This window comes from Corticium candelabrum, chromosome 9, assembly GCF_963422355.1.
Source record: "Corticium candelabrum chromosome 9, ooCorCand1.1, whole genome shotgun sequence".
Taxonomy (NCBI): Eukaryota; Metazoa; Porifera; class Homoscleromorpha; order Homosclerophorida; family Plakinidae; genus Corticium; species Corticium candelabrum.
Window position 1 is genome coordinate 7,638,521 of NC_085093.1, and position 13,648 is coordinate 7,652,168.

General features: G+C 43.1%; 1 protein-coding gene across 1 annotated transcript; it reads left to right on the plus strand.

Annotated features, from left to right (window-relative positions):
• Positions 1-9,259: 9,259 nt before the first annotated feature.
• On the plus strand, positions 9,260-13,312 carry LOC134184766 (dynein axonemal heavy chain 5-like). The gene is made up of 12 exons (XM_062652511.1): positions 9,260-9,337; positions 9,988-10,240; positions 10,298-10,396; positions 10,488-10,675; positions 10,734-10,820; positions 10,895-11,002; positions 11,064-11,198; positions 11,258-11,419; positions 11,550-12,417; positions 12,474-12,616; positions 12,672-12,806; positions 12,865-13,312. The coding sequence occupies exons 1-12, from the start codon at positions 9,260-9,262 to the stop codon at positions 13,276-13,278; spliced, it is 2,670 nt and encodes an 889-aa protein (XP_062508495.1). The 3' UTR covers positions 13,279-13,312.
• Positions 13,313-13,648: the final 336 nt, after the last annotated feature.

Below are 13,648 nucleotides of genomic sequence, written 5' to 3' on the forward strand. Positions count from 1 at the left end.
TTTTTATTGAAGTAGTGTAACTCCATTACTATATTAGAAGTAGTTCACCTTGGTGTTTGTAAGAGTTTTATTGTAAGTGCTTCTTGCAAAATTCATACTTACACTTACTCATGTCTACTTTGCAGAACTTTGACCATTTGTGATGTATCGCACAGTAATGAGTCACAGCGTTTCTGTGAAGTAGCTCTATTACTAGTTGCGTACAACTTACAAAAGAACCACGTATATTTAGGTCACGTGGTAGGCACATGCTATTGGCCACGTGACAACTACACTTACTAACTACATACAGTACTTACTAAGTCAGTCTGTTACATCTCATTCCCCAGACGTTGTCGTCGTCATCGTAGAAGGGATTGTCATAGGTCCAATCTTGTTGGTGGCTTCACCATCCTCCCGACTTTTGTCCTGTATCCTGCTGAGATCGGAGAGGATGGATCTGGTTCAAGTGGTACTGGAGAACTTTGCAGAGGACTAGATGGTGATGGCCCTGTTGAGCCATTAAGTGACATTTTAGTGTGCCCCGAGTTAGTAGGCAGTACTGTCCAACGACTGGCAGCATACTCCAAAGGCCCAGGGGCGGTGGTTTTGCAATGCTGATTTGCAACAAGTGTTGCCTTTGCTCAGTTGCCCACGATTTCGTCGGTACTTCCGCCCATTGCTATCACACCTGATTACCAATGGGTTGGGGGCATTCGTGGTGTCTGACTACTGTAGTGGGTAGCCACTTTGAGGTCCCTGTAAGTGGTGACATCCTTACCAGGTCTCCTGGTATTAGCTCAGGTAGTGGCTTGACTCCAAGTTTCTGATCGTGGTAGTACTTCTTACTTTGTGTTGTCTTTCTTGAGATGAATCATGCTGTGTCGGTCATAGGAGTTGTTGTGCTTTGGGAAGCAGTTTCCGTGGACGTCTACCCATCAGATGTTGTGCTGAGGACACGTTGAGACCTGCGACCAGTGTGGAGCGGTAGTCCAGGAGCGCCTTATCCTTATCCACAGCTTTCTTGCACATCCACGTTACTGTCTGGATTGCTCTTTCCGCTGCCACATTGCTCTGCTGGTGGTTCGGGCTGCATGTGGCAAGAGTTCGGAACAGAGTTGTGGTCCACTGTCACTGTGCAATGTTTCAGTATGCCATACCGGCAGAACTGTGCTTTTAGTGCTTGTACAACTGAGGCTGTCAATAACCATTTCAGCTCGTCTACTTCGATAAACTTAGAATAATAGTTGATCAATAGAAGACACTGCTTTGACTTAACTGAAACGAATCAATACCCACTTCGACGAAAGGCAAGTCGGGGACCATCAAAGGTTGAAGGGGTTCTGCAGAGGGTCAGATTTGCATTTTGGCGCAGTGGCAGCAGTTCCTGACAGTGTTCTCAATGCTTGAATTTATAGTTGGACAGAAGAGGACCTTACGAGCTCTCTGCTTACACTTGACCATCCCTAAGTGGGATTCATGTATCTGTTCTAGCATGCACGGCTGAAAGCTGGGAGGTGAACCGCAGTCCTCATTCTTTGAAGATTATCCTGTCCGATATTGCAAGCTGATCTCTGGCGTCCCAAGACAGTCTAACTCCTGGGTGGGCATTTTCGCGGTGTTCCGTCCACCCTGCCAGTATGGTGTTGTAAAGTGAGCTCAACTCATTGGATGTAGCCTGCTGGAACTCAGCGTGTTTCCCATTCGTTATGAGTATGTAGTGCATTATGTTGATGTGCGCTGGTGCTAATGTTGTAGTTTGTGTGCCCTACAGAAATGCTCGTGATAGTGTGTCGGCCAGTTCCATTTTTGCTCCCTTCCTGTAGTGGACTCTAAGGTTGTACCACTGCAGTTTGAGTAACGTAGCGTTATTGGGGCACTCAGCAGTGGCTTTGTGAATATGCTCTCCAGTGGCTTATGATTGTTGTACACCGTGACATGCTTGCCAAACAACTACTGATGTAATTTTGAAGTTGCATTCATAATAGATAACTTTTTTTCGATTTGTATGTATCTTTGTTCAGTATCAAACATGGCCCGTGAGGTGTACGCTACTGGTCTGCTCTTCTGTAGGAAGACTGTTCTAAGTCGTTGCTACTTGCATCACACTTTATCTCCACCGGTTTTCGCATGTTGAAGTACGCTAATGTCGGTGGATGGCTGCACAGATCCTTCAGCTTCTCAAAGCTGTGTTGATGTGCTGGCTGCCAGGTGAAGTCATTGTCCGCCTTCAGTAATGCCCTTAGGAGTTTGTCAACGCTGCTTCGGTTTGGGATGAATTTGGGCAGGTAGTCAATGAACCCTAGGAACCGCTTTACTTCCTCCTTGAGATGGGAGCAGTCATCGCCATGATGGCTTATAGTTTCCCTGGGTCAAATTTTAGGCCTTGTCACAAGTAACTGCCTCCTTAGCACACGCTCAGGCAGTCTTGCTGTTAACTCAAGTCGATCTATTTCAAAAATGACCGGCTAGTCCTAAATTCCGGTCAATGACTGAAATGTACACCATACAAGTTCCCGGATGTATATACTACATTCTTCTCCCCCTACCCCGACTATGTGACTGATTAACAAATTTAAGAGGTATGCAGTGCAACACAATAGTCTGATCTACTAAAATTCAGTCTGTCTGGTGCCTTTTTTCTTCTGCTGGAATGGTGGACTAGAGTCACTCTTTTGTTGGCACCTAGATTTAATGCTCTAGTTGTAGTTCCATGTGAGCCTCTAAGTCTTCTGGTCCTGTGCTGAATTCTGGCGATGGTACCATCGTGTCTTGTTCTTTTGTTTGTCAACTCTATCTTGTTGTTCTGATAAGTCTGGTGCGACATCCCACTCTTTGGATTTTCCCTGCGATACCAGTATCATTGCTCTTGAACATGGTTTATCTGGTGGATGTATTGGTTCCACTAGTAGGTCTTCTGGTTCACCTCTTTCATGTGTTTCTGATTGTAAGGTTTTCCGAATCTGATCCAAATGTTATTTGACTACCCTCCCATCTTCCATTTTGATAGTGTATGATAGGGGGCCTGTTTTGGACTGAACTACACCAGCTACCCAAGGACGACCTCTGTTGTAATTGCGTGCGTAGACTCTCACCCCGTTGTAAAGGTCTATCATACTATTCCGGTTACCCTTGTAGAAATGTTTCTGTTGCCATTGTTTATTGTGTACCGTTTGCTCCAAGTTGGGGTGTAGCAAATCTAAACGTGACCAGGGTTCTCGCTAGAGATTTTTAGGAGTGTGGTGGGATGGGCGGGTTTACGACGCATGCAGTCCTTGCTCTTTGGCAGTCGGACATGCGCACTGGAGCCGATCTCAAGTGAGGTAGACTTAGCATTGTAGCTATTGCCTTTAACATACGTTCAAGTTTCCCGGCAAGGAAATCAACTTCGATTGCCAGTAAGCCCTTCTTAACGATGTTCATCGATTGTGCGTGCGCAAGTTTCATAGCCGAACTACAGAAAGTCTGTCTAGTCAAGCATTGATTGACGTGGACCACTGTTGTTGCTTCGCAAGAAGCCATGACTAGTCTAGAGTAGATTCTAGGTGCTACTTCCCGGACAAGAGGTGTGCTTTCCATGTCACTGGAAGGGCAGCTGGGACTATAATCAGAGGCAGCACATCCTGGACACTTCTGTGTATGTCTCGAGCGAGGCTATCATCCCTCGTTATTATGCAAGAGCCTGGATTTGTGGCTATTGTCACCTCTAGTATTCTGCTTCAGTAGTATGGAATTCTCAAACAGTCCCTTAGTAGCTATCTGTAAGACTTTGGACTCCTAGCTACCGTTCTGAGTGTGGCGCACTCATACTGGAGCGTGGCACAGCACCACGCTGTGACGCTGTAGCGAGAACCCTACGTGACCATAATTTGTGACCCATTAATAATATCGCATGCGATATTTCTGTTGTGGAATGCAGTGTATCCGGTAGCTGAACAACATTTGTGTCAAGCAATATGTCAATGTTTCTTGTTTTGCTAGGGACAGTCCTTTCTTCAATACTTGTACTGATCTTTCCGCCAGCCCATTACTTGACGGATGATACAGTGCTGGTTTGATGTGGTTGATTCCATTTGATTTTTCAAAATCGGTAAACTCTTGACTACTGAATACTGACTCAATGTCTGATACCAGTTTTTCAGGAATTCCATGAGTTGAAAAAATTTTTCTTAACTTTTCCACTGTAGTTTTTCGTTGTCGCTGATTCTACAGGTTGTACTTCAATCCTCTTCGAGTGTGCGTCAATGAGTACAAGAAGCATTTTTTCTAGCAAGTATTCAGCGTAGTTCACGTGCACCCTCATCCACGACTGATGGGGGCAAGACCAGCGATGCAATGGAGCTTTCGGTGGTGTGTTCCTTGTTTCTTGACAACTAGAACAACCTTGGACCTTGTGCTCAATGTCCCCATCTAGTCCTGGCCACCAGACTATATTGCTACTGGATGTTCTTTCCGTTCTTTCTTCTCTGAGCCAATACGCACCTAAACTGTACGACGAAGCATCACAGGTTACGACGGACTCTTGCTGTGGATCGAAATGTGCTAACACTTTGGCTGACACTACAGTTGTTTTGATCGGCAATAAGCTCATTCTTGTTCACGTGACCAGTTCCACATTACTCCTTTTCGTAACAATGTATGTAGTGGAGCTAGAACTGTTGACAAATTGTGTAAGAATATGCCATAATAAGATAGCAATCCTAGGTACACTTTTAATTTTGTCACATTTTGTGGTCTAGGTGCTTCCATTATTGCCTGAATTCGTCCCTTGTCCGGATGTATCCCTGTGTTGTCAATGACATGTCCCAAATACACTACTTCAGATTGCATGAACCGGCATTTGTCTTTATTCAGCCTTAGTGCAGCCTCTTCCAATTTCGTCAACACCTTACCTAAGTTAGACAAATGCTCTTGTTTGTTTCTTCCTGTTATTAATATGTCATCTAAGTAGACCACTACTCCTGGAATTGCTTGCAACAGAGTTTCCATCGTCCTTTCAAAGATACCGGGAGCCGATGAAACACCAAACGGTAGTCTATTATACTGATATAATCCCTTTTGAGTATTGATGACAACATACGTGTGTGATTCCTCATCAAGTACAAGCTGTTGATATGCTCTATCCTAATCCAGGGTTGTAAACTGCTGTCCTTCTGCTATTCAAACGAACGACAAGTCTTCAATATGTGGAATCGGATAAGTATTGCATTTCGACACTTGATTCACTGTCAACCGATAGTCTCCACAGATTCTGACTTTTCCATTGTTTTTCAATACTGGAACTATGGGAGCCGCTCACTCCGAAAAGTGTATTGGCTCAATAATTCCAGCTTTTTGTGAGGTCGAACAATTCTTCTATCTTCTCTCTCAAAAGCATACGGTACTTGTCTTGGTCGGTAAAACTTGGGACTCGTTGTTTCCGTCACCGGTAAATTTCACTTCCACACCTTGCAATCTGCCTAACTTCCCACTGAACACTTCACTGTGTAATAACAATAACCCTTCCACTTTTCCTTGGCGAGGGTTTGCCTCCAAAAGATGAACTCTTCCCCAATCAATTTGTACTTGACGAATCCAGTCTCTTCCTAATAATCTCGGGCCAGAGCCTGCCACTACCACAAGCGGAAGAGACAGTCGTCGTTCATCCAGAGTGTCTATCCACACTGTCAACTTTCCACATACAGGTACTGGTTCCCCAGTATAAGTCTTCAGCATCTTCTTTGTATCTTTCAATGGTGCTTTTCTTTTCTTCCAGACTGACTTCCGTGTTCTTTTGCTCACAATACTGACACTTGCTCCCGTGTCTATTTCCATCTCGAGTGGCTGTCCTTGTACAGTCAACATTGTCTTCGTAGGCTTCTCTTTCCTTTGTGTAACGCGTGCATATTGCTACTAATCCACTCAACCTCCTCATCCTCATTTGTATCTGACTGCGCCTCCTCATAGCCGATTTTGTATGTACCTCTACCACTGTCCTCTTTCTGAGCCGTTTTTCTCAAACAGCCTTCGCATACCCAATTTTGCTGCAACCAAAATATTTGACATCCTTGAACCAGCACTCAAACTGTTTGTGTCCCTGTTTACCACAGCGATAACAACAACCGGATATCTTTTCAATCGGTCTGTTACCTGCTTTGGGTACTCGTTGCTTCTGTAACTTATGTGCATGCTGCTTCTGCAACTGCATGGTGTACGGACTCTCCTTCTGGGTTGCCAGGCGTACTCATTGCTTCCTTCTGCTTTAGCTTTGTGGTATTCTTTTCGGCTGTTTCTTGTGCAATCGCTAATTCATATGCCCTCTTGAATGTCAGCTCTTTTTCTGCCAACAGCTGTTACTGTCCACTGTCATTCATTATTCTACAACTAGTCTGTCTCGTAGCATATCACTAAGCACCGCCCCGAATTTGCAATTTTCACTGAGTCGCTGCAGTTCTACTGTGAATTTAGCGACCGACTCACCTTCCTGGTGCAATCAACTGTTAAATCTAAATTTTTGTACTACAGTATTACTGATGGCTTCGGGTCAAAATGTTCTGTCAACGTCTGTAGTATTTTGTCGACTTACTTTCTTTAGGCTTCAACGGAGCCACTAAACTTCGTAGAGTTTGATACGTGTGAGTTCCAATCATGCTTAATAGAATAGCTCTTTGGCTATCAGCGTCGTCTACGCCAGTCGCTGTGAAGTATTGTTAACCTTTCTGTGTAAATTGGCCATTCCTCCTTTGATTCGTCAAACTCCGCTATTTGTCCAAATACTGCCATCATCCTCGTCGTCAAATGTCACAAGTAACTGCGTCCTCAGCACGTGCTCAGCCTGTCTTGCTGTTAACCCAAGTTGATCTATTTCAAGAATGACTGGCTAGTTCTAAATGCCGGTCAATGACTGAAATGTACCACAATACAAGTTTTCAGATGTACAGTACCGGCAATAAGTAACCTAACATTTTTATCGTATGCATATCGTATCGTATGGTATCGTATCGTATTGCGTATCGTATCGTATTGCGTATCATAGCGTATGGTATATCGTATTGCGTATTATCGTACCATCTGGTATCTTATCTTAATTGTATCATATATCATATTGCGTATCGTATATCCTATGGATGGTATCTTATCTTAATTGTATGGTATCATCTTTTATCTTATCCTATCCTACAGGTATCTTTTATCGTATCGTATGGTATCGTATGGTATCGTATCGTATCGTATCGCTGTCAGCTTACTTATTGCCGGTACTGTATAACTATAACTACATCCTTCTCTGGTGATTAGGTGTCCAACATACAGGACAGACGTTATATGTACCTTGCACTTCTCGAACTTGAGCTTTAGATTGTATTGTGTTGCTTTCTCATGATGATCCCTGTCTCGACCGGCAATGAGAATGTCATTCATGATTGTCATGGCCCCCTCAATGCCTTTCAGCATTTCATCCATTATTCTTTGGAATATTTCCTGGGCGCATTTAACTCCAAAGTGTAGTCTAAGCCACCTATACCGACCAATTTGCGTGTTAAAGGTCATTAATAGGGATGGTTCGTGATTGAGCACGATCTGGAGAAACCCAGACTTGGCGTGTAGGACTGAAAAATGGTGACATTGGGAATGCTGCTAATCACCTCATCTGTTTTCATGGGGTGGTGTTCCCTCTTGATTACTTTGTTGAGGTTACTTGGATCAATGCATAGGTGCATTTTGTTGTTCTTTAGGGAAGTAACCATTGAGCTCACCCATTCCGTTGGTCGCTCAGCCTTCACATTGTGGCCATCATTCTCCATTTCTCTTAGCTTCTTGATACTCTCTCTCGTAAGGCTGCTGGCTGTCTCCTCCACCGGATGAATAATTCCTCTAGCTCCAGGATCAATTTTAATTGAGTAGGTCCCAGGAAGGGTCCTAGTGACACTGGCTAGGTCCAGGAACTCCTAATTCTTTGGAAGCCACTGTTGTTCGCAGGTCTAGTTCATGAATCCGTTTGATCAATCTCAACTTCTCGGCCAAGTCTCTTGAGATTACGTCTTCCTGTTGTAGAGTAATAATCTCGAAGTCTGCTTCTTTGTTGGTGCCATTATGTCCTATAAGAAGCTTGGTGAAGCTGACAGGGTGGAGCCTATGATTGGTGAAGAAGTACAGCCTATGATTGGTGAAGAAGTACAATACTTTGTTTGATTTCCTCATTGTTCCAAGTCTGGGAGTGTTTGTATGTTCCTCTCTGGTCATCACCTTGCACCTTGCAAAAGAACCTGTGTCGATTCTGAAAGGTATGTCCTTGCCGCCTGTCTGAAGAGTGGTCTGCCATTTGTCGGGACGACCATTCCTAGAAGGTGAAACTGTATTGATGCTTAACATTGCTTCTTTGTAAGATGGGGCATTTCCGTTGTCCATCGTGTTCTTACTGTCACTGCTAGATGGTGTGCTTGGTTCCTTAGTGGATTGTAGAGCGTGTATCTTGGCTGCCAGTCTCTTCCTGCATACAGTATGCCAGTGGTTTTTCTTGTCGCAAAACGTGCATTGTGAACCTATAGCAGTCCATTTACCATTGGTACTGGCATGGGTCGCCTCCTTTCCACAGCAGCTGCACGTGTGTTTCTTTGTTGCCTGGGTCTCTTTGTCTTAGTAGACGTATCTGTGGTGCTGGTGTTCTTGAAAGCTTTGGTCTTCTCAGTGTCACCTCTGGGCTGTGACGCTGCAATTCCTGATTTTTGCACTCTAGTGTCCTCGTCTCTCATCTCACTCATGTTGTTGGGCTAGCTTTGTCTAGTGTGAGACCCTATCTTTCATTCAGGAGGCGCTCCTGTACCTTGTGGGAAACTCCCATGATGATCCAGTCTATTAGGACGTTGTCATTGTCCATGAAAATGTTAAATGTTAGGGTTATGGTTAGAATGTGTTAAAGTTCTCACCAACTTTCTGATTCCGTTCATGGAATCGGAAACACACCACGCGTTTATTTTTTGCGGGCTAACGTAGGCTTCTAATTTGTCGAGTACCTTTGTGGGGTCTTCATTTTGCCGTCCTTCCATGTGAGGGTTTTGTATGCTTCGCGGCCCTCATGCAGGATCGACATGCCAAACCAGCTTGCTTTCTCTTCCTTTCCGCGTTGCTGAGTGAGCCATCGAGGACAAAATTGACATATTCCCTGAATCGTTTGAACTTCTCATAGGGGTCTGATGTGCCCCAGTTCATGGCAGGATGATCAAACATGAAGGTTGCCGCCATCTCGGTCTGCTTCCGTGAATGAGTCAGTGATGTGGTAATCCGTTACTCCTGACACCATGTGATGTCGCACAGTATTGAGTCACAGCATCTCTGTGAAGTAGCTCTATTACTAGTTGCGTACAAGTTACAAAAGGACCGCGTCAGGAGAATATAAAGAAAGAAGATGGAACGTTCGTCTAGGCATGGGTGGGGTGATATCGTTGTGATAAGAAAGAGGCAGAGCGACTATCCTAATATGGTAACTTTGAGTTAGGGCTAGAACGACAGCTTTGACACTTTCACTGCAAGAAGCACTTGCGAAACGAGACGTAGACTTTGACAGTAACATTCACATCAGTACAGTGCGCTAGCACTACTCAGCTAGACAGGGAAGTGCTAGATCTGCATTTCCTTTCAAAAGCTGACCTTGGTGAAGGGACCCAGCTTTCTTTTTGTTATCAGGTCATTGTTTAAGCGTTGATCAGGTTTCTCGCAGCTTCCTCCAGCCACCTTCTTGACCAGACACTAACTCAAACTTACCATATAAGGCACAGCGTAAACAACAGCTCTGTCTCTTACCATCACAACGATATCACCCCACCCATGCCTAGACGGACGTTCCATCTTCTCTCTTAATATGCTTCTGACCGTGTATATTTAGTTCACATGATAGGCATCTGCTATTGGCTACATGACTACTACTTACTAACTACATACAGTACTTACTCTGGTTATATCGTTTGTTTGTGTGAGTGTGTTTGCATCTACACTGTACAGCATGTGGCTTATTGTAACACATTTGTTGTTAAGGTTCGGATGCATATTAAATCACCTAACAACTTTGAATGGCTCAAACAGTCTCGTTTCTATTTCAACATTGATACAGACCAGTGTCTCATATGCATCACTGACGTCACCTTCAGTTATCAGAATGAGTTTGTTGGGTGTACAGATCGTTTGGTTATCACCCCTTTAACTGACCGATGCTACATTACATTATCTCAAGCTCTTGGTATGTCTATGGGTGGAGCTCCAGCAGGCCCGGCAGGAACAGGAAAGACAGGTAGTTGTGTTATAACAATTTATTTTTATATTTAGTGATGCAGCTCGTCAATATTAGAGACCGTGAAAGACATGGGGAAAGCACTGGGAAAGTATGTTGTAGTCTTCAATTGCTCTGATCAGATGGACTACAGAGGATTGGCTCGTATCTACAAAGGTAAGTGCAGCTACGTTTACTGTACACATGTAGCCACGGTCTTTTTTACATTACGGGTGTAATGCTAACAGGTTGTTTGCCTGCTTTATAGGATTAGCTCAATCAGGCAGCTGGGGATGCTTTGATGAATTCAACCGGATTGAATTGCCTGTCTTGTCAGTAGCAGCTCAGCAGATTGCTATCGTACTTACGTGCAAGAAGGAAAAGAAAAAGCAGTTCCTATTCAGTGATGGTGATGTTGTTGATATGAATCCCGAATTTGGGATTTTTCTTACAATGGTAGTTTTTTGTTTACACTACAGCCTGGTGGTTGTGTAAACTGGATTTGTCTTTGTAGAATCCTGGATATGCTGGCAGACAAGAACTTCCTGAGAATCTAAAAGTTCAGTTTAGGACTGTAGCTATGATGGTTCCAGATCGACAGGTCAGTATTAATGTATGTCACAAAATGTTGTTCATTGTCTATTTAGTGCTTCTTTGTTGTCCTTGCATCTGAAGATCATCATGCGTGTGAAGTTGGCTAGTTGTGGATTTTTAGAGAATGTGGTGCTGGCACAAAAGTTCTTTACTCTTTACAAGCTTTGTGAAGAGCAGCTGACAAAACAGGTCTGTTTTAACTGAATTTTCTCACAGTTTGACTGACGTGACATGACATCTACTGGTGCAGGTGCATTATGATTTTGGTTTGCGCAATATATTGTCTGTTTTGCGAACACTTGGAGCAGCCAAACGTTTAAGTCCTGATGACAGTGAGAGTGCAACCGTGATGAGAGTTCTTCGTGACATGAATGTTTCTAAACTAGTTAGTTGTAACTTGCTGACTTAGTACATGTATGTCAAAACTATTACGCTGTTTCGCAGGTGGACGAAGATGAACCCTTGTTCATGTCTCTCATCAATGACCTGTTTCCTGGAATCGTGTTAGACAAGGCCACTTACTGTGATCTTGAAGCTGCTATTTCTAAAATTGTTGAAGAAGAAAGACTTGTCAATCATCCTCCATGGACCCTGAAACTGATACAGGTAGGTGAATTTTTGGTGTTATCAGCGTTGAACTTTGGAACAAACCATGTGTAGTTTGTGATGTAAGCATGCATGCAAATGTAATTTTGTTTGTTAAATCTACAGTACAGTACTTACTGTTTATGTGTAGTTATATGAAACTCAAAGGGTACGGCATGGAATGATGACTTTAGGCCCATCAGGTGCAGGGAAGACAAAGTGTATCAATGTGTTGATGAAGGCAATGACAGAAATTGGACAATTTCATCGTGAGATGCGAATGAATCCTAAAGCAATCACAGCTCCTCAAATGTTTGGTCGTTTGGATGTTTCAACTAATGACTGGACTGATGGCATTTTCTCCACATTATGGCGGAAGACTCTGAAAATAAAGAAAACGGAGCATGTTTGGGTAGTTTTAGATGGCCCAGTTGATGCAATTTGGATTGAGAACCTAAACTCTGTTCTTGATGACAACAAAACATTAACTTTAGCAAATGGCGATAGAATTCCCATGGCTCCAAATTGCAAGATAGTTTTTGAACCTCATAACATTGACAATGCGTCACCTGCCACAGTATCACGAAATGGTATGGTGTACATGAGTTCGTCAGCTCTTGATTGGAAACCAATTCTTCAAGGTTGGATAAAGCAGCGATCAAACCAGGAACGGGTTGTTTTGTGGAATCTCTTTCAGGAATCGTTTGATGATATCTATAATTTTGTGCAAGTGAGCTTAGACGCCAAGATGGACATACTGGAATGCAACTACATTGCACAGGCGATTAATCTACTTGATGGTCTTATTCCTGGTGAAGATGAACATGGACACAAAGTTGATATGACTGTTAGTCACTTGGAAAAGCTGTTTGTGTTTTCACTGATGTGGAGTTTGGGTGCCCTGTTGGAGATTGACGATCGTGCAAAGCTTGAACAATTTATGAAAGAAATGGAAAAACTGTCTCTTCCTTTAGTTAGTGATGAGCAGACCATATTTGAATATGTTGTAGACTCGAGCGGTGAGCAATAAATGTCATTTCTTAGTTATCCTGATTGTGATGTTTGGTGGTACTAGGCTACTGGAAACATTGGTCTGCATATGTGGAGGAGTATGTTTACCCACCAGATACAACTCCTGACTATTCCTCCATTCTTGTGCCCAATGTTGATAATGTCAGAACAAACTTTCTTATTGACACAATTGCCAAGCAGCAAAAGGTCACAATGTTGTATATATGGTTACTACTGTTGTCATTTAGCATCAGTTGTGCAGGCGGTTCTATTAATAGGAGAACAGGGTACAGCCAAGACTGTGATGGTTACAGGTTATGCTGCACGATATGATCGTGATGTGCAGCTTTTCAAAAGCATGAATTTTTCATCTGCTACAACTCCAATGATGTTCCAAGTAACGTTTATGGCACTATTTAATTTAAAAACATCAGAGTCTTAACATTTTTGTTTAGAGAACTATTGAAAGCTATGTGGATAAGAGGATGGGATCAACATACGGGCCTCCAGCAGGCAAGAAAATGACAGTATTCGTGGATGACATCAACATGCCTATTATTAATGAATGGGGAGACCAAATCACTAATGAAATTGTTCGTCAATTGATGCAAATGAATGGCTTTTATAATCTGGACAAGCCAGGTGACTTCACTCACATTGTTGACATTCAGTTTATGGCTGCAATGATACAGCCTGGAGGGGGACGCAATGACATACCAAGCAGGCTCAAAAGGCAGTTCAATATTTTTAACTGCACCTTACCGTCCAATGCATCAGTTGACAAAATTTTTGGTAAGTGGCAAGAGTACGGACATAACATACGACGTTTATGCTCTGTGTTGTTTGAGGTTAAGTGTTGCCAACACTAAAAATATTAATTAGTAGATTTTAGTACACCAAAAGGTTTTTGCGGGTGCTGTTACAGATTAGAGAAGAAGCTGTACTCAATGCAATTTATAGACATCAGAATATCTATAAAAGAAATGTGTCCAACTGTGTGTTTGTTTGCCTTTTTTTCCTTGGTTTTCTTTTGTCTGTTTCTCTCTCTTCTGTTTGTCCGTTTTCTCTCTGTGTGCTTGCTAGTTTGTCTTTCGGTTCTTTAATTGGGTTTCTGCTTAACTGTGAGTGCATCTCTGCCAAGTAGAAATTTGGTGCTTGTCCTCCAATTTATGCACAATGATGTTACTGTTTGTCATGATGGCGGCATTTCAGTATCCTCAAAACTTCCAGACCAGAGAG